The sequence below is a fragment of the Leptidea sinapis genome, chromosome 24 (assembly GCF_905404315.1).
Source record: "Leptidea sinapis chromosome 24, ilLepSina1.1, whole genome shotgun sequence".
Classification (NCBI taxonomy): domain Eukaryota; kingdom Metazoa; phylum Arthropoda; class Insecta; order Lepidoptera; family Pieridae; genus Leptidea; species Leptidea sinapis.
The window spans coordinates 1,892,932-1,918,333 of NC_066288.1; the positions used below are offsets into that span (position 1 = coordinate 1,892,932).

Consider the following 25,402-nt stretch of genomic DNA (forward strand, 5'->3'; position numbering starts at 1 on the left):
CTTAAACTCTATTAAAAACAACTCATGGAAACACCTTTAAGTACAAATCACTTTTTTTTCAGGACTTCGTTGCTAGGAACGAAACATTGTAAACATGGAAATCGATTTATCACCACACAACAGAACCTCATACTACCAACACTTCAGACGTCCTAATTAAGGGTATTCTTTATATCTTATTGAAATATGAATGCTTTTCACCAACTTCATCATATAAAATATTAGTTAGTTCATAAAAGTTTTATTTAAAAAAATCAATATCATCAATATTAATCTAAATGAGAAGGTAAGCCAGAGATTAATCGATTTTTGTCATTATACACCCAAATTGGACGCAAATAGCTGATGATAAAGGAAACAAACATAATATCGCAAATAGATATTTTCTTTTCAATTTCATTTTTTATTGTCAAGAATCCAAATCTAGTGCGTAATTATCTGCCAGTGAATGTGTCTTCAAAATCTACTATTTTAGAAATGAGCCTGAACAAAATATAGACAAGATTTCAAAACTGGTGTCCTAGTACGAGTATAAGTATGTAGTTACCGTATTAACATTCATAATATTCATCAAGCTATAAACAATTAGTTTAAATTATGATATTGTACTTTTTAAAGTAATTGTTGGTATCTAAATGTTTGAGTTATCTTAAGCATTTAATACCGCTAAGGTTTGTTAGTCTACATGCAGAATGCACCTAACGCCCGCCCGCACGGATTACAGTTAGGTAGGGGTTATACGTAGGGTTGCCATCCGTTCGGGTTTCCCCGGATTTGTCCTAGTTTAAAAGGCGTCCGGGGAGCGTCCGGGCGGGGTTTCAATTGTAGTCCAGGTTTAAAAGTTGTAATGTCACCGCCGCGCCGAAAGGCCGGTGCGTTCCGCGATTTCCGCGAAGAACCGATTCTCCAAAACAATGGACTATAGAAATTAATATTTTACTGAAGACAGAAACAGTCTCGTCAGTTATTTAAAAAAATTAAATTTCATAGATTATAATTGTATTGATTTTTACCAATTTATTTTTAAGGTAAGCCGATATTTTTTAGCAGAAGAGATAGTAGATAGCAGAGATTTACAGCAATTCACACACGACCGGGCTAGTCAGTAACGAAAAATTGTTGTAATAAAATCTGAACCCATTTAAAACCCCCTGATACACCCTGTCTGTGCCAGTATTCGGGTCACTTGCACACGGATAAGTAAAAAAAGAAGGACTCCGCGTCGTGATATTATTAACACGTGAAGCACCATTATGGTAGTCTGTGTGCAGTTACGGGGGGGATACCAGATAACACAATTTTTTATCAGTCTTAATATTAAATAGCCACAATTATTTTTACCTTTTTAATTTTTAAAATTTCTGATAATCAGAGTATTTCCTAAAATAGAAATAAATATCGCAGGCATAGTATGAGTAAATAAATAAATTACATAAAAAAACAGTAACACTTTGTAAGTAGGTAAGGATTGCTGTTTTGATTCTTGTGCCCATGTTTTATTTGCAGTATCTTTGTTTTAACTGATATACAAAAAAGCGTAGTAAACTTTCTTATTTTTAAGAATACCTACATAAAATTCATTCTTAAATTGTAAATTGTAGTTCGTTTGTTTGCCATTAACGTGAAATGAAATAAGTACCTACATTTTTAGAGGACAAACAAGCATGTGATTTATAGTGATTTGGTTGCAAAGTAAATACACATCTTAAAGTAACACATATATAGGGTAAAGGGTTTTTAGGTCTGTTCTCGGTACAGCGTCATCTCCCTAGAAAACCCTGTGCTTCCCCGGGGCACAAAAAGAATAGGGGAGTCCCAGGTCCAAGGGTATCGTAAAAGGCGAATAAGGGCTTTTTAGAAGTGGGAGAGTCACGCTGGTGTCTTATGACGTCAGCACAATCTGGCAAGACTCGTCTGGGTTAATTACCACACTCGCACAGAATATTGGCGCGGGCGTGAAGTAGCAGACTAGTGCCGCTATGTTTCACATAGGTTAATGTCGAGGACCGGAGCCCATACCCCCCCCCCCCTCCACAAAATATGACAGCAGTCCTCAAATAGATTTTACCCAAGGAGGGTACTGCCTCTACTAGAGTCGAAGAATCCCTCCCCGAGCATTCTCGCTCGGGCTGCCCGTCGTCTTCTGGGGAGGGCACAGTACCGCGCATGTCCGAGGACAAAACGATGCAGCAACATCACAGCACTCCGCTCCACGGTTAATGTGGACTTTTGCAACATTAGGGGAATCCACTCCAATTTAAAGCGCAGTTCGCCACCCCCTTGAGAAGGCGCAGCCAGCCTTGTGTGTCCTTACGGAGACGCAGATATCCAGACCTAGCGATACGTTTACGATATTTAACGTATAAAATTGAGCAATTTTTGCCTCATGCCGGGGTATGTGTGTACGTTAGGGAGGATATCTGCTGTTGCGTTCTCGGCTATTTTGATGGTAGGGACCTGTCTACTCGGTGGCTCCGTGTAGATTTTGAGGACAACGTCCGCATGCGTGTGTCTACAGGTCCCATAGCGGTAACGCAGAAACGGATCATCTCAAAGCCTGCGTTCAACCGGCAATTGACGACGTGCTTGTTCAGATCCCTTCTGCTGAAATACGAATTCATGTCTGATCATGCTTGATTCACGTACCACAGACTACGCAGGGCGATCTGTGCATAATTTTACATTGGCGTATGGTCTGTCCTAATTGGTTGAGTCACCAACGCGGCTCCCGGATGTCGATATCCACATGTCGTCCTTATTAGATCTTCTACTGACTACACATCTCGATACTTACCAGGTCTCTGTCGACGCCCCTCTCGGGACTTCCGATCAATGCCTGGACAGGAGTGTACCAGCCACCCGCCGCGTTTAGCACTACAAGTCAGCAGTTTGGGATAGGATGCGTTTCTTTTTTGCATCCCACCTTTGGGGCAAGGTTTGTTTCCCTTCGGATGATCCCAGTGCCTGCACCGTTGCAGTAGCTGATGTTTTACTACAGGGCATGGATATTTTTATACAAAGCTCTGTAGTACCCTACAGATCACAGCCCTGGTTCGATGCGTCAGTTAAAGCAGCATCTGACTGCAAAAACAGGCATATCGAACTTGGGTTGCTGCGCTGGGCTCAAAGGATCCGAACTGCAAAGTTCTAAAAAGGAAATATAACCGTGCCTCCAGATACTTTAAACGGCAAATCACCCGTGCAAATTCAATGCATGTCGTCTAAATCGGCGGGCATCTTTCCAGTTACCCAACCGGAACATGCAAGTTCTGGTCGTTGTCGAAAGCTGCTCTTGGTAACTTCAACCAGCCGTCCCTGATGCAATGGCAGCAGGGACGGCTGGTTAAAGTCCTTTAAGTTCTTCGTGTGTAATGGCACACGAGGAATGACACCCTGGCCCATACGGCAAAGGAGAAAACCGATCTCCTGTGCGTCCAAAATCATGGAGAGCATAATAACTTGCCAGCTCTTGGTATACCTCTCTAGGTAGGTCTCTGGCCCTCTGGCCACCAGTTGATCAACGACCTACAAAGACGAACGACACGTGAGCTCTACGAGGTATTTATTTATTAATATTTGGGAGACTTACAGCTAGTTTACAATTATAACTTATGAAATAATTAAATCTAATGAAGGCCACTAAAAAGTTTCCACATTTATATAGAACTATAGATATAATTTAATTATACGCTTATCATACAATTATTTGAACTGGAAGAACTTATTAGGTAAGGTTATTTATAATTCAGTGCTTGATGTAGAAAATAAATATAAATCTACGTCATTTGACAAGTCGTTATGATTTCTGCAGGATCTAGTAATGAAGCTATTTGCACGATAGTTACACCTCGCCATGGAAGTATGTAAAAGGCTACGATTACGAATTGGAAAGGCATGCGCTACTAGTCCAAGCATGCTAAGTAACTCTGGACAGACGATCTTACTGTTCGCTATACTACATTAATACGCCAAATCTGCTGTACGACGCCTCTGCTGAAGCGGTAGCAGATGAAATTTTTTACACCTGTCAAAGTAGGTATGTGAAATCGATATGGCTCGGTGTTGAAGGAATTTCACAAACTTTTTTTGTATTCTTTCAATACGGTTAATGTAGACAATACATTGGGGATTCCATACTTGTGAACCGTATTCGAGGTGGATCCATACATATGCACAGTACAGAATTTTAATGGTTTTAGGAGAACTGAACTCCGATGACGTTCTGAGTATAAAACCTTACGCCTTCGATGTTTTTTGTATAATGGAATCCAAGTGCTCATAAAACAGTAATTTTGAGTCAAAGATAACACCTAACTGCATTATTCATAATAAAACGGTTTTCGAAGGTATAAAGCTATATTCGTTAAAACGTGTTTTAAGCCTATCGAACGTTCGATAAAAATCCTTATTCATATTCCTTAGATAAATCTCCCATAACTAATACGTCTCTATAGTACGCAATGTTGCCATTTCGTACAAAAAAACATGATTTTAACTGATGAAATTGCAGACTCGTGCGCTAAAGCCGCGATTCAGTCTGGAACATTAAAAATTTAATTACTGTTTTCCTCGAGATCTACGCGCTATGTCTAAACCCTTTCTGGTTGATTAATGGAATGCTTTATGGCAAATCATAATAATCACAAACTAAAGGTAAATTCTATGTTTCTATCCAACCCTTTATCCCCTCTAAGTCCTGGTTCTTTCATCAAAAAAACCAAAATAAACTTTTCACTTCTGCCATCATACGACTTCGCTTGGGATTTGTCTGTTCTCCAGTATTTTTGGCCAAGATCCGGGTAAGGGACCATTCTATATGTGAATGTGGCCTTGAGGAAGGTACTCTTGAACATATTTTTTTCTATTGCCCTAAATTGTCAATTCCTTTATATGACCTTCTACCGAAGGATATCCCTCGCCCCATCAACATCCCTTTTCTTCTTACTTTATGCCATTCCCCTTTTATAAAGATTCTTTACAAATTTATCTCCCGCAATAATATTAAATTGTAATTTCTATCCTCCATACTTTATACGCTTCTATTAGGCACATATTCCCACATTTCTCCCTTAAACATAGATTAGATACTAACAAGTTAGTTATTATTATGGGTGTTTATTACTAACCGTACTAATTCTTGTTGCCTATTCTGCAATTCACAAAAAAACCACAGCTATATCAACCGATCATTTAAAAGGTTAAATCAGCTCTTTATATACTTCACTCAGCTAAATTAATATAAAAAATCTCTCCACCTTGACGTTGGCCGAATCGTCGACATTCAGTCGACGGAGCCAGTTAATATAAAAAAAAAAAGTTTTGAAGTCTGTCGGTTGTCAATCTATGACGGATATCCAACAACTTTGAGCGGGAAGCTATTTAGTATTTATCACATTATATAACAAACAGCTGATCGATGTCCGTCATGTTTTTTGTGTTCGAGTGCTTAAAATAGGTTTATAGAAATACGTCACGACAGCTTTATCGAAGAGATAATGAGCGTTTTAGCTCTAATATGCGATTATGAATACCATTTTTTAACAAGCGTATAATATAAGCGATGTTTTAAATCTCCGCTAAGTCATTATGAATAAGACAGTAAGTCTCTAATACTCTTAACCCTGCTTAGGTATGAGTTTTTTAATAGGTAATTGTGGGTGATAGGAAATTGGAATAGGATATTGGAAAACAAAACCAAGTGCAAGCATTTTGTACTCGCTGAATGAGTAACTTTGTACAGGCTAGCAAACAGTCTTTGATCATTGTATCACCGTAATTAAGTTTTGATAGAATAAGCGAGTCACATAGATGTATAAGAATATCTTCACTTAAATATGTACGAATATGATAAAGAACTTTTAATCTATAATTACAATTTCTAACTGTTTCGTTTTTTACATAATAACTAGCTAATAAAATGCTCGCATAATGGCTTTATTTTATTTACGGTATGTGTGGATGGATGCATCTACTGTATTATACTTTAAGTATGTAAAGTTATTGAAGTAGGCATTACTTTGCGGAAATCCATAATTATTCAAATGATTTGAGTTTTCTTTAGTATTAATTCCGCCAATATTTGTCTTTAAACAATTCGACACGTGTTTCGCCTATACACGAGGCATCCTCAGGACATATTGAGTCGCAAAGACTGCCAGTCTCGTGCCAGATTTTTAAAGACAATTATTGGCTAATATTTAAGTATGTACTCAATTACTTATTAATTTACATTTTTTTGATTTACTCGTGTAAGGCATTTAGTATGTGCACGTTTGTGTATTTTGTTGCATCACTTTGCATGTATTGTAATTGAAAATTAGAACCTGTTATACCATTCTGTTTTGAAAAGAGTAACCTTAGAGTTTCTTGCTCATTCTTTTCTAAGGAAATCTGCCTTCCGAACGAGCTGTATGAAAAAATGACATATTTCAAGTGTAATGCAATTTAGGTACCTACGAAATCAAAATATATTATTGTTTGTAAGTTATGAAAATGTAATCTTATACCAATCAACAGAAGTTGATCGTAGTCAGTAGCTACAGATTAGTTGAAATTTGTATTAAATACAGGTAGAGTATGTAAATAAACATTGCATTTAGTAGCTTTACCTTAATGCAGTGTTTAATTACATATTTTAATTGTATTTAATATATTTTCAATTAGTAATACTAGTCAAATTCAAACTTTGGATAAAGGCGGGAAATGTGGAATTTGAATTTCCCGCAATAATTTATGTGACATTCTTAATGTCTCGGGGGTTCCACAAGCGTCGCTGGTAGTCTTGTTAAGTTGTTTTAGTACCACATTTTTTGTAGGGAGTTGGCGTTTTTCTCGTTAGAGTAATAGATTGTGTCAGTAGTCAGTTACAACTTACAAACATTTGCAACTTTATTGATTACAATTTACAACAAGTACAACCTGGTGTAATGTGGTTAGGCTATAACTCACATACCTGCCTATTGCGTATTTTGATAAATATTATTGATGTTGAGACTTGAGATTCGCTCAAGTCATATGTAGATTTTTAAGAAAAATATCTTAAAAGACATCGAAATTCGAAATGGTTGTTTCACCACAAAGCCCCGCTAGTGAAACCCAAAGTCTACCTTCAAAAACGAACAGTATAGCTACAAAGCCATCGCAGTCTGTAGCTGATACCAGAGCTGAATTAGCCGAATTAGTAAAAAGGAAAACTGAAGTAGCTGTAAGTAAATATAAGACATGAAATTTACTTAATGTAAAACCATAATTACTATTGTTTACGTTTATGTTATACTTCATTTTAAAGGAAACGTTGGCAAATTTAGAAAGACAAATTTATGCCTTTGAGGGATCTTACTTAGAAGACACCCAGCTGTATGGAAACATTATAAGAGGGTGGGACAGATATCTTACTACAAATAAAAGTACAAACTCCAAAGCAGACAAGCGTAATAGAAAATTTAAAGAAGCCGAGAGATTGTTTTCTAAATCTTCTATCACTTCTATGGCTGTAAGTCAAGAAAATATAAATAATTGATATACAATATATTAATTTTCATGTAATAATTATGAAGTTATCGTAAACACTTGATTTTTCAGGCTGTTAGTGGCTTAGTAGAGACTGGGGAGACAAAAAGTATGTAATAAAACAAACAAATTAATGAAATTCTAAGAGAATTCTTATATAATAATCTTTTATACTTTGTAGATGAAAGAAACAGTGAAATTGAATCACAAACTAATGAAGACTCTTCAGACACCCAAATAAGTACTGGTGTGAGCATTGGCTCCTTGAATCATACCACTATACATGGATCCACTGAAAGCCTAGCATCAAAGCCATCTGGGAAACAGCAAACTAATGGCAATGTAGATAAATTAGATAGATTGATTTCAAAACAAAATTCTTCACAAAAACTTACTTCTAATGTATTGCAAAAGTCATTCTCTAGTGACACTAAAATAATTTCTGGAATTGGTGTTGATAGCCGACCAGGAACTCCAAAGGATAAAGATATCAATTTGAGTATGTTAAACAAAGGAGACACAACACCAAATTCTTTAAAACATAAATTATCTAACAGCAGTAGTAATAGTAATGTTAAGAAAAACAATAACAAAAAAGCAAAACTTCGCTAAAATAAGAAGGTTGGAAATTATAAACAGTAAACAAATAAAAAACCATTTCTAAATTCCAAATATATAATTGATATAAAATTAAGATTATTCTTTTTAAAGATTTTAATCACTTCTTCTGTTTATAGACCTCAATATAGACTGCTTAAATCTGGATTCTGCAAAAACAAGAGTGTTAAAAATTATTATTAATTCCTGAAGAAGACAAATCTTGTGAATTTGCACACAATTATTAGTTTAAACAAATATTTTCTGTACTTGATTCAGAGTGTTTCTGTACATTCTTTATTATATTATAAGTTTAGTAAAAGTGTATATTTTTATCTAAACATACTTGTTTATAAAATTTATCTTACAATAGAAAAACTTAGAAATCAACCCTTTTCATATGAAAATTTGCAATAGCATAATATATGACAATTTTAAAAATAGTTTCAATTTACTACTTTCACTGTTATTACTAAAATTGAGTTGTACATGGTCAAGGAGGTGGGAGGCTCCTTTGCACAGGATTTGTGTACCTCAATGGCACCTATTTCTGATGTGATACATTGTAATGGGCAGGGTGTTACAACAACTACCAGGTGAATGTCCTGCCTGTTTTTACATGTTAGTGACCCTGACTACTAAGCTAGGGATCCCAGGTAAATGCAAACATATAAATGATGACTTGATGTTTATGTGTATTTATATGGGTATATGTATATTGCATTAAAATATATTGTTGTTGTGCAACTATGGTACAGGCTATACCTAGTATGAGGCGTCATAATGTGTGTTACTGTGTAGCAATTACGAAAACAGTTAACAGATATAAAACATGGCAGTATTTCTGACCCTTTAAAATAGTGCATCTAAAACTATTCCTAAGAAGGCAGGGATAACAAACTGTACCTGGTCTTGGATTCATTCAGTTAGGAGAGTATGATTGGATCCTGGTTGGACACCATTTTAAAAACGGATGTAACAAGGATTTAAATATTATAAAGTCGTGCAGACATCAAATGTCAGTCGTCATGCAAAGGGGAGTCGGTTAGTTTTAAATATTGCCTTTTTGTTGGATGGTATCCTGTGGTGGTTTTTTAATTTTCCTTATATATTCATTATTTTAACGACTATTTTTGACTCTTCTTATATAAAATGTGTATGTGCTAGTGCCTTTCTTATTTTATTTTTAATTTGTGGGAGTCGTAAATATTTATGTCTAGTAAATTAAAGACAGGATGAAGAAATGATTGAATACCTAACAAGACATCTAAAATATGTTCACTTCAATTTAAAAATGAAGGTTCCATTTAGCCAAGAAGAAATTCACAATGCTATTAGATAGATGCTATAGAGCACAGTACAAAATTATTGTACCAAGAGCATCAATTTTGTTCATTGACATACTTAGACTGGTCTTAAATAACAAAATATTAGATTTTAATTTCGAATCTGTCATTTTTGTATGATTTTTCATTGAGTTTTCTCATTTTGGCGCCAATACATTATACAATATTTTTTGATATTAAAATGGAGTGTGGTGATAAAGAGAACCCAATCGCTTGCATTACACAAAGTAGGTATGGAGCCAAATGCAACTCTCCATACGCTTGGTATTAGTAAAATGTTTATGTGTTTCGGGCTATTAATACGTACAATGAGACCTCTGTTTGTGACGGAAAAAGATTTGGCCGTCCACGTAGTGTACGTACGAAAAAGTTGGTCAAAGCAGTAAGGGAAATAATTCGAAAAAATCCTGTCCGAAAGCAAAAGATTTTATGTTGGGAGATGGAGATAGAACCGTGTCGCATATTTTAAAAGATGACTAAGGACTTGCAGCCTATTTCTAATCTGATAATTTAAAACAGAATAGTATTGTAAAATCGAAACAACTAGCTACTGAAGCGGTCCGCAAAGAGAGGTCACAGAAAAATTTTGTTCACGGATGAGAAGTTTTTTAAAATTGAACAACATATTAAAAAACAAAAGGACCTAATGCTCAAAGCTCTAAGGAAGCTTCCCAATTAGTCGACAGAGTGCAATACAATACAAATTATTGCATTAGCTGCAGAATTATTGTAATTCAAAAAACACTCGAAACTCACACTTTTAAGTAAATATATTCGAAAATGTTATTGCTAATGTAATTGTAAGTAACTGTATTTTTTATACAAGTTTTTTGTTTAAAAAATTACATTTTTTAATAATTTAATTAACCCGATGTTTCAATGACCTATGCAGGAGCAGCTTGTCAATCTTTAGAAAGTATTTTATTTAAATGTAAAGTATTAAATTAAACTCGCGTTAATCAAAGAAAATAGGCAAGTACTATACTTATTCTAAAATGATTTAGATACATATTTTTTTATGGAAGAGGAGAACATACAAGCATACAGGTCACCTGATGATGTTAACACCGCCACCAGTGAAGCCGCTCTTTTAAAAAATATGTACGCGCTTTTTTTAAGTTATACACTAATACAACCTAGCACATATACATATACTTTAAAGATCTATTTCTTTTAAATGACTGATCCCATCATACATAACACATACATTATCCATGTATCTGACAAACATTGATATTATATCAAGGGCGCCAACCAATTACCGTAATTATGCTGTAAACCAATCACATTGTGCACATGACAAAGTAAGTGACAAAGCACATACTAATATCAACCTAGATCCAATACCAATAACACTCTTTTTATTATACATTTTAGTTTACTGTACTTGACTTAATGGTGAGAATTTTTGGCGCTAATAATAAATGTTATGACGAGACTGCTTCTATGTTTCATGTGTCTTCACTGTAAGCAAATGACTTGTAATTTTTATACTTCATCCTGACTTGCACTAAATAAAGAATAAAGATTTTTTTAATTTGAATACAAAACAGCTATTTCTATTATGCTTCTCTTCTTGAGTTTTTATAATTAACAATTTCAAATTGGTCACATTAAAATGGAAAAGAAGAAACACTATAAGTGCTAATGTTTAAACATTTAACAAAGCATAATAATGATATTAAGGTTACATTTGAATAAGCTATAAAATGATATAGTACTAATCCAAATCTCTATACATACTTTATTTTGGATTCCTAACAATAAATTTTGAAGCCAACAAATGAAAAATTGTGTTCATTTTCGTTTTATTTGTAGGATAGCACTATATTTTAAAACTGAGAGCCCTTATATCATTATTTGTAATCATTGAAAGATAATGAGGTACATTGTCCTGTATATTTACTAACCTATTTATATTATGATAATTACTTGTTTAATACGTTGGGATCAAGCTTACCTTTTAAAACATTTGGTAAGTCTCTGATAGGTCCACAAAAACGTACCGCAAGGTAGTACATAATTGGTAAAAAACTAATTATCCCTGTGCAACACAGAAATATAACTTCAGGGGTTCTTCTTAAATTACAGCAGTTAAGATTCTTACTCCATATGTACCTTGTAGCATTCATCTAAAACAAAACGAAACAGATTAACTAAGTAAGAAGAGCGGAATTAGCAAACAATATAGTATAATAGTAGAGTATTAGTCTGTAGTGGTTACTACTTAGCAGGTACTCTAGGGTATGATGGTACTTGTGAGAAATAATTGTATTTAAAATAAAAAATATTGTAATGGGATTGACCACAAATATACAACAAACTTTATTAGAGAGAATTGAATAGGGCATTCAATACAAACATACACATGAAAACATTCATAAAATCCCCGAGGATGTGGGTATTTCTACATTCAGACCAGAAATTTTTTCAAAAAAAATTTATGCAAATGTTACGGCCTCATAACAAGTCATCAACTGATCAACACATAAGATCAATCAACCAATCAGGAAGCCACTTGTTGCTGAGGGAAGCGATGAGCATTCACTCTCTTCCAAGCCATTCGTAATAAACATATGTTCCATCCGCGTCTTAGCTGTACGAAGTAACGTGCGCGACCTTTGGGACCCCTCAAGGAAACAGAACCATCCAGACTTCAAACTCTACATTTAACAATATAATATATAAATAATAATAATATGTTATATGGGACACAAATAATTTGTCAGAGGGTGACATAATAAAATCAAATATGTATTTATGAATTAAATCTCTTTATATATTTTTATTATGGAAAAAGGAGGGCAAACGAGCGTATGGGTCCAGGGTACCTGGTGTTAAGTGATCACCGCCGCCCACATTCTCTTGCAATACCATAGGAATCACAGGAGCGTTGCCGACCTTTAAGGAAGGTGTACGCGCTTTTTTTTGAAGGCACCCATGTCGTATCGTCCCGGAAACACCGCACAAGGAAGTTCGTTCCACAGCTTTGTAGTACATTGAAGAAAGCTCCTTAGCACACAAAAGCGCACAGTAAAGGACCGTCACACATCCAGATGGTGGTGATGATATCCTAATTTGTGGCGTGTCGTGCGAAGGTGGAATTCGGCGGCAGGAATCAGATCATATTCCGATACTAGGCGAGGCTTCAAGGGAAGTGTTGTCGGTGATACGACAAATGGAATTTTTTTTAGAGGTGAAGCGCAACCTTGACTCTTCTGGGAGATAAATTGGACAAGGTTCAATTTACCCCATATCGCGACATTCTCGAGAATGGACTCGATAGAAGACAAGTTTCTTCCGGCACTGGTCGACGATTTCCCGAAAGAGACCTGCATGGCCCGTGTATACGGCATCATCAGTGATGTCGTCTGAAGAAACAGTGTCGGAGATAGCACACAGCTTAGAGGCACTCCAGCGTTCACGGACTTCGGTTTCGAGCACTAACCATCGATAAAAACTGCGCCCAGTGAGGAAGCTGGAGGTCCACTTGCATTAGCTCTCGGGACGACCAAATGATGGAAGTTTTGAGAGAAGCGCCTTGTGCCATACACGATCAATGGCCTTCGCTATATACAGGCTAACTCTCAGGCCTTCCTCCTTGCTTTCGATTGCCGCCGCCTACCTATGTGTTACCTTCTAGGTACGCCAAGAGCTGGCAGTTAATTATGCTTTCCATGATTTTGAAGAGCAGGGTGGTAATACCAATATGCCTGTAGTTTGCCAGATCCAAACCCTCTGCTTTTTTTGGATTGGATGGACAAGGGCCGACTTGACATGAGTCAGGGTGTATGCCTTTTGAATTACAGTGCTGGAATAAACGTGTTAGCGCCGGCGTCAACACAGGGGCACACATTCTAAGCACGATTGGAGAAGTGCCATCCGGCCCGCTCGAATTCCTGACATCCAACGAAAACAGAGCTCGCCAAACAGTTTTCTGTCGTAACTGTACTTCAGGCATAGAGCTCTGACACCGCGGGATGGTTGGCGATGTTTTTTCGTTGTCATAGACTCAAGTTGGAGGCAAAAAGAGAGCTCAGAAGATCGGCTTTCTTTTTTGCATCTGGGCGAGGGTGTTATTCCTTATGTGCATCGGCAGCAGGGACCTCATATATATACACATATAGCCTTATAACTTAACTAAAGGACATAGGCCTGCTGAGATCTGTAGAAAGTTCTTTCCTAGAACAATAATCTTAAACTGCACTAAATAGGTTCTTACCAAATTTGGCAAGACAGGTAGAGCAACATAAGCACTGAGAGGTAAGGCATAAAAGGCATTTATTTTCTCAAAATTGATTCCTTTAGAATTCTTTTTGATGTCATTTCTTATACTACTAGATACTACTACCGCTTCGGAAACAAATGGCGCTCTGAGAGAGAAGAAGCGGCGCAAGAAACTCTCCCAGCATTCTTTTTTTCGCTCTTTTCAATAAAAATATACAATATTGTACAGTCATATCTATCGCTATGAAATAATCACAATCTAGTCCCAGGCTGTCCGATCATTTAGATATTCAGCAGTGGAGTAATAGGATTTACGACAGAGCCATTTTTTTATAAAACATTTAAATTTATTTATAGATAATGCCTGAACAGTGGCTGGGACTTTATTATAAAAGTGTATACATTTACCCTTAAAGCTATTATGTATCTTATGCAGCCTACTAGAATTAGTTACAAGCAATCCCTTATTTCTAGTGTTATAATAATGAAAATCACTATTAAGAGCAAAAAGGTGACTATTTTTGTGAACATATTATATTAAATTTTTAAGTGCAGATTATTCGTCTCAAACCAACGCACTATCTTTGAGAGTGCATTGTTTACCTCATCATCAATATCCGCACGTCGCTTCACTTTAAAAATAAGTGAAGTATCATCAGCAAACAATACAATCTCATGGCTATCATCTACCACAAACGGTAGATCGTTAATGTATATAAGAAACAAGAAAGGACCGAGAATAGAACCCTGTGGAACACCTATGGTTTACCCGAAGACCGTTTGCCATTTACATCGGCTATCTGAACTCTTTCGCTTAAATATGATTTTAACAGATTTAGGGCTCTATTTTTCACTCCATAATGTTTTAGTTTTAGGAGTAAAGTTTCATGGTGGACGCAGTCAAATGCTTTGAACAAATCACAAAAAATGCCCAATGCATCCTGTGACTCTTCCCAGGCGTCAAAGATGTGCTCAATGAGTCTAGTACCCGCATTAATTGTTGATAAGCCCCTGATTTTTGTTCATTAATTTACAAAAATGCATTTGTAGCTGTTGAAGCAAAAGTTTTTTCAAAAATTTTACTAAAAACAGGCAGCACTGAAATAGGTCTGAAATTAGCAGGGTCAAAAGAACTGCCCGATTTAAACAAAGGTATAACTTTGCTGTATTTCATGAGGTCAGTGAAGACACCCTCATCTATGCATTCATTAAATATTATTGCTAATTCAGGTGCTATAATGTCAAGTATGTATTTTACAATATTAGTCGAATGGCCCCATAGGTCTTTTGTATTTTTTAGGTTAATTAATTTGAAGATAAGAATATTATATCGCTACCTGTAACATACTTAAATTTCAAATCAGTGGAAGATACTGGTACGTGTAATTTAAGCATATTGACACGGGAGTGGGTCAGGGATTGGAAATAATACTCCGCTTATAGGAACGAGTCTTTATTTGCGTTCACTTTTTCTGAACTTGCACTTCGCCGGTCTGCCGCTGTTCCTCTTGTGGGCGGCGGTACCTTCAACGCGTCACACCGCACCGAACACTAAGTCTCTTCTATCTTCTTCCTCTTGGAACACTTCCACTTTTCAATACTTCTTCTTTTCTTCTTCTTCTTTACACTTTCGAGTCAGAACTAGAACTGCCGTAGGCCACGCTTAGTACGGCTTATATACCCCCGGATCCGTTCTATTTTCAAAATGATTCTCCCATTCCATCTTTAAATTTAAATTGTACTAGAAAATTCTTTTAACCATTTTTATCCTGCTTACACATTTTCCATCCCTTTTTTTCTGTTCGATTTGATCCTGAACTAACTAGAAATTTCCTTTAACTTCACAAAACCCAAAAAAATCCATACACTGGTAGGTGTATCGAACCCGGTTCTACAGCGTCTAAAGTAAACACTTTTCCGCTGAGCTACGAGTAATGCTGACGGAGCTGTTGAAATTAACAATGTCTTGAAGTTTGACAACTCTCGTCATATACTTCGAAGGGTTGCTACGCAACACTGCCCCCTCCCAAGACATGATCGTCCCGATCATCGTTGCTTCCGTAGTACTGAGCCACCCGATCGACATGTACGATTTTCGGGGGACTTCGAGGGGTACGCTGGATCCTGAGAGTCACATCATTTATCCTTGTGATTACTTTGTATGGTCCCTCCCAACTTGGTTGGAGCTTCGGAGACTTCCCCTTTCGCCTTACAGGATTGTGTAACCAAATCAGGGTTCCCTCTTCAAAACCAGGAATATTAGCTCTTCGATGGTAGCGGGTCTTCATCCGTTCACTTGCCTTAAGCCCAGTTGTTCTAATTTCCTCGTAGATGTCAACCATCTTTTTCCGTAACTCATCCACATATTCTGTTATACTTTTCGAAGTATCCGGTGGACAGCCTGAGAGTAAATCAGCTGGCAATTTCAATTCCCTTCCAAAATTGGCGTACGCAGGAGTCACCGTTGTCGTCTCGTGTATTGCGCTTCTATACGACATAAGAAACAGTGGAATGTACTCATCCCAGTTATCCTGATGACTGTCCACTACTTTTGCCAGATGTCGCTCCAATGTTTGGTTAAACCTCTCCACCATCCCGTCCGACTGTGGATGATATGGCGTAGTTCTGGTCTTATGGATTCCCAAGATCTTGCAAACTTCTTGAAATACTTGTGACTCGAAGTTCCGCCCTTGGTCACTGTGCAACTCCAAAGGCACACCGAATCTGCAGAAAACTTCATTCACCAGCTTCGTCGCAACGGTAACTGCTTCTTGATTCGGTAGGGCAAATGCTTCCGGCCACTTCGTGAAATAATCCATCACCACCATTATGTAACGGTTTCCAGATTTGGTGACTGGGAACGGTCCGGCCATATCCAGAGCTACTCTTTCCCACGGAGTCCCAACATTGTACAATTTCATAACTCCTCTGCTCCGGGTCTGAGGTCCTTTAACAGCAGCACAACTCTTGCATTTTCGGCACCAGTCTTCCACATCATCACGGCAATGCAACCAGTAAAATCGTTCTTTAATTTTTGTGAGAGTTCTTCTTATTCCCAAATGTCCACCTGAAGAACCATCGTGATAAGCTCTCAGGATCTCGTTCACCTTCTCCCTGGGAACGACCAGTTGCAGATGGCAATCCTTTCCTTGCGGGGTTTCCTATTTACGGCAGAGCAACCCGTCATGCATCACCAAACTGTTCCATTGTGCCCAGAGACTCTTGGTAGCCGTACTGTGTCTAGCCATTTCAGACCATTTTGGTTTAAGTGATCCACTTGCTAGCCAATGTAAAACTGGTTGAAGATCCTTATAATTTTCCTGAGCTCTCCTCATTGCATCGTTGCTCCAGTTCCCATCGATCGAATCTGTTCTGATCAGTCGGATTATTGGATTTTCTTTCTCCTCCTGACGAATGCAATGTTTGCATTCCGTCGGACAAGGTCTTCTTGATAAAGCATCTGCGTTTCCATGAGTTTTTCCTCCTCGATGTTCGATTTCAAAGTCGTACTCTTGAAGTTGCTCAATCCATCTGGCCACTTGTCCTTCCGATTCTTGAATTCTAGTAACCACTTCAAGGCGGCATGATCAGTCCTTACGAGGAATTTGCGACCCAACAAGTACTTTTTGAAATGTTGTAATGTCTTCACCACGGCCAGTAACTCCCAACGAGTTACACAGTAGTTTCTCTCCGGCTTTGATAAAGATTTGCTAAAGTATGCAATTACAACTTCTTGATCTCCTCTCTTCTGAGATAGTACTCCACCAATTCCAGTGTTGCTAGCATCAGCATCCACTATGAATCTTCCCTCTGTTTCAGGATATCCGAGGATAGGTGATTCACATAGTCTTTTCTTCAACTCTAAGAAAGCTTGTTCGCATTCTTCATCCCAGGAAAAGGCTCTTTTCTCCTCCGTCAGTCGATGTAAGGGCTTAGCAACATCGGAAAACCCTTTCGCAAAGCGTCGATAATAAGAGCATAGTCCTAGAAATGCTCTCACATGTGTCTTTTTTGTCGGCGTCGGCCAGTCTTTGACAGCACTTATCTTGGCAGGATCCGTCGCAACGCCTTGCTCCGAGATAACGTGCCCCAAGTAATTTACCTCACGTTGAAAGAAGGAACATTTCTTTGGACTCAACTTCAACTTGGCACCCTGCAGTTTTGTGAAGACTTTTTCGAGCTTCTTAAGATGATCTTCAAAACTTCGTCCCATAATGATTCTTGGCAATGGATAACTGTCTTTCTTAGTTACATCGTTCAAACGCCGATAGTCCACACAAAATCTAGTTGATCCATCCTTCTTCTTCACTAGAACCACTGGAGAACACCATGGACTCGATGACGGTTCTATCACACCATTTTCTTTCATATCCCGAATCATGTCTTCCACTTCTTGTTCACGTGCAAACGGAATACGTCTTGGTCTTTGCCTTATCGGAACAGTGTCTCCTGTGTCGATCTTGTGTTTCACCAAACCAGTTCTTCCGATGTCCCCGTCGTTCTTCGAGAACATCCCGGCGTAGCGTAGCAGGAAATTTCTCGCTTTTATTAACTGTAGCTTGGTAAGATTGTCCTTACAGCCATCCAGAAGTTTCTGTATGTTCACATCCTGGCTTGCAGCTACGGTCTTCCTCCCTTCTTCACACTTTCTTAACCAAGCTATCTCCTCACAACCTCCTATCACTGTTCCTTTCCTAATGATTTGCTTGTCCTCATGAGGATTAAACACGGGAACCATCGCAATTTGGGAGTTTCCCACAACAGTCCTGGCTGGGATCCATTTCGTGTCCGATGTCTCTCTTTCTATTAAAGCGCATTTACAAGGTCTTCCTTTGTCATCTCTTGGCAGGACTACCGGGACTAGGGTCTGCGATCTCGGATTTAAAGTAGTGTCTCGTAAGCACAACACTTTCCCAAAAGTTCCGCCTTTTATTGGAATTTCTTCACCTCCATGCTTCAATACACCATGTTTCATGTTAATCGTACACTGATGATTTCGAAGAAAATCCAACCCAATGATGCAGTCATCTGTGATATCTGCGATTACCACTTTTTGCCAGTACAACGTATTACCGATTTTCACGGCCACGATCTTCTCCCCCTGGACTGGTATGCGCTGGCAGGTAGCTGTTGTGAGTGTTAAGTTTGCATTTTCTCGTATATGTCGTCTTCCGATGCTCTCTAGTCTTCTTTGGCTAACGACTGTACGTGAGGCTCCCGTATCCAAAGTGAAACGGCAAGATTTTCCATTTATCATTCCCTCTATAACTAAAGTGTTTCCGTCACATGTCTGCTTAACGAAGATCCTTGGGGCTTTGCTTCTACCAGCCAGCGCCCACCCCACTGCCCTGGCCTTTTCTAGTTTTCCTGCTGCTCCAGCGGTGATGTTGAGACCGCCGCATCCTTCCTACCTTGCGTTATGCTCTCACGCCTGGGGCAAGTGCTCCTAATGTGTCCTCGCTCCCCACACCCATAGCATACTGAGCTATATGCTTGCCTTCGGCTGGAATCTGCTGGTACAATTTTGCGGAGTCTCAACCCCCGAGAATCGTGGCGAACTGCTTCCACTTCCAACGCATGTGCCACCGCTTTCTTCAAGCTAGTATGATGACTCAGTCGTACGGCTGCTCTTACTTCGGCGTCCCGTATTCCATCGATGAACACTTGGAGCAACATTTCTTCTATTGCAGTTGGCGACGACTGATATGCTTTACGCACTAGCTTCTCAGCTTCGAGGGACCACTGCTGCAGAGTTTCGTTGGCCCTTTGACTGCGGTCCTTAAGCTGCGCCCGATACACATGCTCAAGGTGTTTATCGCCATAACGTGCCTCCAACGCGTTAAGAAGGTCCATATAGGTTACTTCCTCCTTCCCAGCGCCGAGTGCTTCCAATACGGAAAGTGCTTCATCACGGAGCGCTAGTGTGAGGGCAGAGTGTGCTTCTAGGTCACTCCAACCACTTGCTCTTCTGACCGTCTCTAATTGTAGCTTGAAGGCGGCCCAGGAAGACTTGCCGTCGTAGGGAGGTAATTTCAAACTTCTGGTCGATGTGATTCCGCAGGTGACTCCTGGGTTGGCTGAAGGACCCCCACACACGACCTTCCTATTGAGCTGATGAATAGTTGCTTCCATCTCCCCCATCTTCCTTTCCACAGTGTCAATCCGGGCGATCTCCTTTTCTACAGTGTCAATCCTGGCGATCTCCTTTTCAACAGAGGCCTTCATGCAGACCTCGCAGCTGCTCCTCCTGTCGACGTGCTTGCTCTTCCTGCAAGGCTCGCAGCTGCTCCTCCTGTCGACGCACTTGCTCCTCCTGTCGGAGCGCTTGTTCCTCTTGCAAGCCCCGCAGCTGCTCCTCCTGTCGGCGCGCTTGCTCCTCCTGTCGGCGCGCTTGTTCCTCTTGCAAGCCCCGCAGCTGCTCCTCCTGTCTGTGCGCTTGCTCTTCCTGTCGGCGCGCTTGCTCCTCCTGTCGGCGCGCTTGTTCCTCTTGCAAGCTCCGCAGCTGCTCCTCCTGTCGGCGCGCTTGCTCTTGCATCATGGCGGCCATCTGCTGCATGAGCGCGCTGATGTTTACGGCAGGAGCCTGCGGTGCTGACACGGTCGCACTGAGTCCAGAGCCGGATGCTTGTTGTGACTCGTCCTCTGCCGCTGCAGCTGCTCCCGCTCGCGTGGTCACTCCCTTCTCGTTCCTGGGCCCTAATGGCATCTTTCCAATCCCACTTCTGACACCAATTGACACGGGAGTGGGTCAGGGATTGGAAATAATACTCCGCTTATAGGAACGAGTCTTTATTTGCGTTCACTTTTTCTGAACTTGCACTTCGCCGGTCTGCCGCTGTTCCTCTTGTGGGCGGCGGTACCTTCAACGCGTCACACCGCACCGAACACTAAGTCTCTTCTATCTTCTTCCTCTTGGAACACTTCCACTTTTCACTACTTCTTCTTTTCTTCTTCTTCTTCTTTACACTTTCGAGTCAGAACTAGAACTGCCATAGGCCACGCTTAGTACGGCTTATATACCCCCGGATCCGTTCTATTTTCAAAATGATTCTCCCATTCCATCTTTAAATTTAAATTGTACTAGAAAATTCTTTTAACCATTTTTATCCTGCTTACACATTTTCCATCCCTTTTTTTCTGTTCGATTTGATCCTGAACTAACTAGAAATTTCCTTTAACTTCACAAAACCCAAAAAAATCCATACACTGGTAGGTGTATCGAACCCGGGTCTACAGCGTCTAAAGTAAACACTTTTCCGCTGAGCTACGAGTAATGCTGACGGAGCTGTTGAAATTAACAATGTCTTGAAGTTTGACAACTCTCGTCATATACTTCGAAGGGTTGCTACGCAACAATATCATATGCTGCTTTTGGTGAAGAGTTAAGGTCTTTGGTCGTGACAATCGGGATTTCGGAGAAGTATTTATCAAATTCATTTACAATTTCTATTTCCGAATTTATAACGCGATTATTAATATTTAAACAGATAGAGGTGTTACGGCAATTCGATCTACCAGTTTCATTGTTAATTACACTCCAAGTCGCTTTTACTTTATTATTACTGTTTTTAATTTTATCTGCAATGAAACGTGTTTTCGCTTCATGACTTACTAACTAAACTACTTTAAAGAGCTTGGAGTATTTTTTTACATATATTTTAAATTCTTCAATATTATTGTAATGTTTCTCATAATAAAGGTCATATAAGCGTTTACGACTTTTGTGGATACCCATTGTTGCCCAATCATTAAAACAATGTTTGTTGTTTACTGTCACCATTACTGCAGTAAAAATCCTGTCAAATTCCTCACAGAAGGAATTGAAGACTAAGTTATAGTGAAAATTAGCAGTTTCACCACAGTGTAAAAATGGTATCGTATTTATCAAATTATTTCTAAACCTCTCAAGACGGCTACCCGTAACTGGTATAATCGTCACCTTTTTTGGTCTGACATTATCCAATCTTGTATTTACTTTTATAAGTTGCCCACTATGGTCGGACTGAAGATTATTAATTATGAGTTTACTAGTAATAGTAACATCTGTAAAAATATTATCTAAACAGGTTGCTATTGTAGAAGTGATTCTAGTAGGTTCCCAAAATACATTGAACAAATTAAAACTTTGAAAAAATTTTTTAGGCTAGTACAATTGGCCAAAGGTTCAAGCAAGTTTATATTAAAATCTCCACACACTACAATTGACTTGCTGGTTTTGCTAAATTTTGATAGTACCTCCATTCTATGTTGGAATTGTTCATATGATGCAGTGGGGGGGCGGTATACACTTACAATAATAAATTGCTCTAGTTCTATACAAGCTATCTCAATTAGTTGTTCTATAGAGAGATTAACAATATCTCTTCTATTTTTACATTTTAGTCTGTTATTAATAATAATTAGGGAACCTCCATGTATTGCCCTCCTTCTACAAAAAAAAAAGACTACTTTATGTTCTCTAAAATTAAACTGGAGCTGATGACTTTTCCGCCAATGTTCTGTAATACATAATATATCTATATTACAGCAGCTCAAAAACAGTTCAATTTCTAATTCCTTACTTGAGATACCTTGTATATTCTGGTGAACAATATTTATGAGCTTTATATTATGATTATCCCTAGCAGTAACATTTATATTTGGTGAATGTTGCCCATTTTGTATGATATTGCAAGAGTTGTCCTCCCTTGTCAAATAACTTAATTTAAATTAATTGAAGAAAAATCTTCATTGTTATATTTTTGTACATTAGTACTAATACATTCCCCAATAGAGGCTTGTATGTCAATTAGTGCTAATGTACATTGTAAGGGGGCTCCGTAAATCTACACCTGAATAATAGGACTGGGATACTGTTTGATCTAGCACCTGCACAGTGAGTGCATGAAACGGTAATAAATTTGTCTCTATTCTGTACCCCTAAACTGTACACTTAAGTGCAATATTTCATAATGATTGATTGAGTAGTCTGGGTGTGGAAGCATAATAAACACAAATTAGCATTTATAATAATAAAGATATGAGCCACTGATAGGAAAACTTACAGAATCTACTATATCCATACAAACACTGTCCACACCTATTCCATCTTTACTTAAACCTTTGTAGAATTCATCCAATTGCAAGTAGTTTTGCATACATTTTTCACATACAATATTGTTGTCAAAATCCATATTAAATACTATACATTCCATGGTGTCATTGAACATTTTGTAAAATTTTTTGGTGTCATTTTTTGCATTGTAAGATCCATTATTCCATATGAAGCAATCTAAAAAAATAAATTATTTTAATGAATTTAATATACTACCTTTGCATATAGTTTATATACTCGCCATTTCTAACAGATATTATTCATCATCACATTTTTTATTAAATAATTGAGTGAATTTTAACAATAAATATAAAATATTATTATATAATATTATTTTGAATTATTTCAAATTCTACAATTTAAGTGTAAGTTACATTTATACAAGAAAATAGAGCAATTAAAGGGTAGATAATATGTGTCACCCCATCATGATGTATTTACCTACATTAACAGACATTAGGAGGCCATGTTATGTGTAACAAATATTACTAGTTATTATTATACCAAAAATGTAGTTAAATTAAAGCAACACCTGTTAAATTTAAATATTCATTATCTATCAAATAAATAATTTTATTCTTTTTTTGTCCAAGGTAAATAATAAATAAGAATAAATTTAATTAACATGTGCTTTTTTGTGTTTGATGCTGCACCCCATAATTATGGTCATCACCTTAACAAAAGATGTTGAGTCTGAAAGTTTCACCCTTGGCAACAGATACACTAATATATATTGCATTTACAGAAAAAGAAGTAATTATTGTACACTGAATGCAAGTATCATGTGCAAAAAAGTCTCTCACTGGTACAGAAAGTAAGAATCAGCTTACTTATTTTTTTTTAAATCTACACAACATTAATAATTTCAGACAAAGTACTGTAATCTACAATTATGATTAACACTTAGTTCTAACAGCCAATGTGATCAATTGTGCAGAACAACACTTTTGTTTTTAAGTAAGGTTGGAATTTATACTTCGCCAACAATACTGTTTTAATTCATCTGGTGTTGCAAGAGAATGTGGGTGGTGGTGATCACTTAACACCAGGTGACCCATACACTCATTTGTCCTCCTTTTCCATAAAAAAAACATTAAAATTTGGTAAATATCTTGTTACACAATAGTACTCATAGAATACATTGGTATTCTTTAGTTGTTGTAGATCCTATTAAAGCTGCAAGTGTTCAAAGGAATGTAAGTTTGTTCCATCAGAATTTTTTCATTAAAGTATTTAATATATATAATAAAATATTACTAACCATTGCAATTCCCTCCAACCCATAAACCTGATATTCCATCATGATAATTTTTCACAACATTTAATCTATCATGGGACATAAAAAGTGATCCACATGATGTGCCATTGACAACTGTTTTTATTAATTCATTATACTTATCATGGAATCTAACATAATGTTCCACACAATGTTCACACAGTCTAATTGGCCTGGCATTTAAAATTGAACACAAAGTAAAATTAGACGCAAATTCTGCAAACGATTTTAAAATATCGAAACATTCTTCGGGGTACGAATTTATATATCCTTCGCTTCTATATTTCCTGGAACAAATTGTTTTACTATTCAGGTTAGTATTTTTATATGAAATCAAATTTAATATTTTGATGAAATCTTACAGGACTGGATGTATCTGTTCTAAATCAGACCCCAGTGATTTATAAGTTGAAATCACCAATATAATCAAAACTACGTATCGAAGCATATCTGAAACATAATTAATGATTGTTTGTACTTTGTTCTTTCCTTTCAGTGGTTCTGGTGGAAATTGGGAAACACCAAAATTCAATCAAAACAATAACATCAAAAATTAGAGTACATAATAGTGTTCTGTCACTGTGATTCAAGTTGCGACCATAGATATACACATAGTTGGCATTAATATCTATTCTTTATACACAAATAAAATTTGAAAAACAACATTTTATGAACGATGCGGGATTCAAACCAACGATCTCCGGCGTTCCGTACAGGTGCTCTAAACCACTGAGCTAACAAGTTATAAAATTCTGTTTGCTTTGTTCAACTCTCAGTTTGTGGCCTCATCTACAGGATCTACCTTACAGTTGATAACCTGCTCAACCACAATATTTGCATATTAGGAAATTGACTTGAGATGTCGCTCTTGTAAATCTAAACAATTTGTTATGTTTTTAAAGTGATAACCCTCACTTCTAGGATTAATACACAAATAAAATTTGAAAAACAAAATTTTAGGAACGATGCGGGATTCGAACACACGACCTCCGGCGGTCCGTTCCGGTGCTCTAACCAACTGAGGTAACCCTTCGACTAACGCCTCGCTATAAAATCTTGTTTGCCTTGTTCAACTATCAGGTTGTGGCTCAGGTTTCGTATTAATCCTGGAAATGATGGTTATCACTTTGAAAACATAACATTTAGGTTAGAATATATTATTCTAAGTTTTTACATAAATATATAGATCGGAATAAGGGCGCCAAACTGTAGTTTTTATTCTATATTTGAAGATAATATATAATATTTATTATATATATATATATTGAAGCGGCTCTTGTTCACCAATGACTCACAAAAAAGTTTTAGACTATCAACACACATACATTTAGACTGTTGATCACTTCATCACTT

At 37.6% G+C, this 25,402-nt stretch overlaps 2 protein-coding genes across 3 annotated transcripts; one reads left to right on the plus strand and one right to left on the minus strand.

Moving 5' to 3' along the window:
• The first annotated feature begins 6,774 nt into the window (after positions 1-6,774).
• Positions 6,775-10,319, plus strand: LOC126971675 (chromatin modification-related protein MEAF6-like). The gene is made up of 4 exons (XM_050818064.1): positions 6,775-7,204; positions 7,289-7,492; positions 7,582-7,618; positions 7,691-10,319. Exons 1-4 carry the CDS (start codon positions 7,061-7,063, stop codon positions 8,119-8,121), a joined length of 816 nt encoding a protein of 271 aa, XP_050674021.1. The 5' UTR covers positions 6,775-7,060; the 3' UTR covers positions 8,122-10,319.
• Positions 8,167-24,606, minus strand: LOC126971672 (osteopetrosis-associated transmembrane protein 1). 2 transcript variants are annotated; one of them, XM_050818061.1, is made up of 5 exons: positions 24,412-24,606; positions 24,035-24,327; positions 22,724-22,950; positions 11,413-11,584; positions 8,167-8,276 (listed from the first exon to the last, which is right to left on the minus strand). In XM_050818061.1, exons 1-5 carry the CDS (start codon positions 24,495-24,497, stop codon positions 8,224-8,226), a joined length of 831 nt encoding a protein of 276 aa, XP_050674018.1. In that variant the 5' UTR covers positions 24,498-24,606; the 3' UTR covers positions 8,167-8,223. The 2 variants fall into 2 exon arrangements, with proteins under 2 accessions (XP_050674018.1, XP_050674017.1); XM_050818060.1 differs by having other exon boundaries at positions 24,035-24,336; positions 24,412-24,601.
• Between the last annotated feature and the right edge of the window lie 796 nt (positions 24,607-25,402).

Coding starts and splice junctions, on each gene's coding strand:
- LOC126971675 (XM_050818064.1), top strand. CDS start 7,061: ATGGTTGTTTCACCACAAAGCCCCGCTAGTGAAACCCAAAGTCTACCT. Junction 7,205..7,288: donor AAAGGAAAACTGAAGTAGCT/GTAAGTAAATAT, acceptor TTCATTTTAAAG/GAAACGTTGGCAAATTTAGA. Junction 7,493..7,581: donor CTTCTATCACTTCTATGGCT/GTAAGTCAAGAA, acceptor TTGATTTTTCAG/GCTGTTAGTGGCTTAGTAGA.
- LOC126971672 (XM_050818060.1), bottom strand. CDS start 24,497: ATGCTTCGATACGTAGTTTTGATTATATTGGTGATTTCAACTTATAAA. Junction 22,951..24,034: donor GGTTGGAGGGAATTGCAATG/GTTAGTAATATT, acceptor TTATTTTTTTAG/ATTGCTTCATATGGAATAAT. Junction 11,585..22,723: donor GTATGGATATAGTAGATTCT/GTAAGTTTTCCT, acceptor GTTTTGTTTTAG/ATGAATGCTACAAGGTACAT.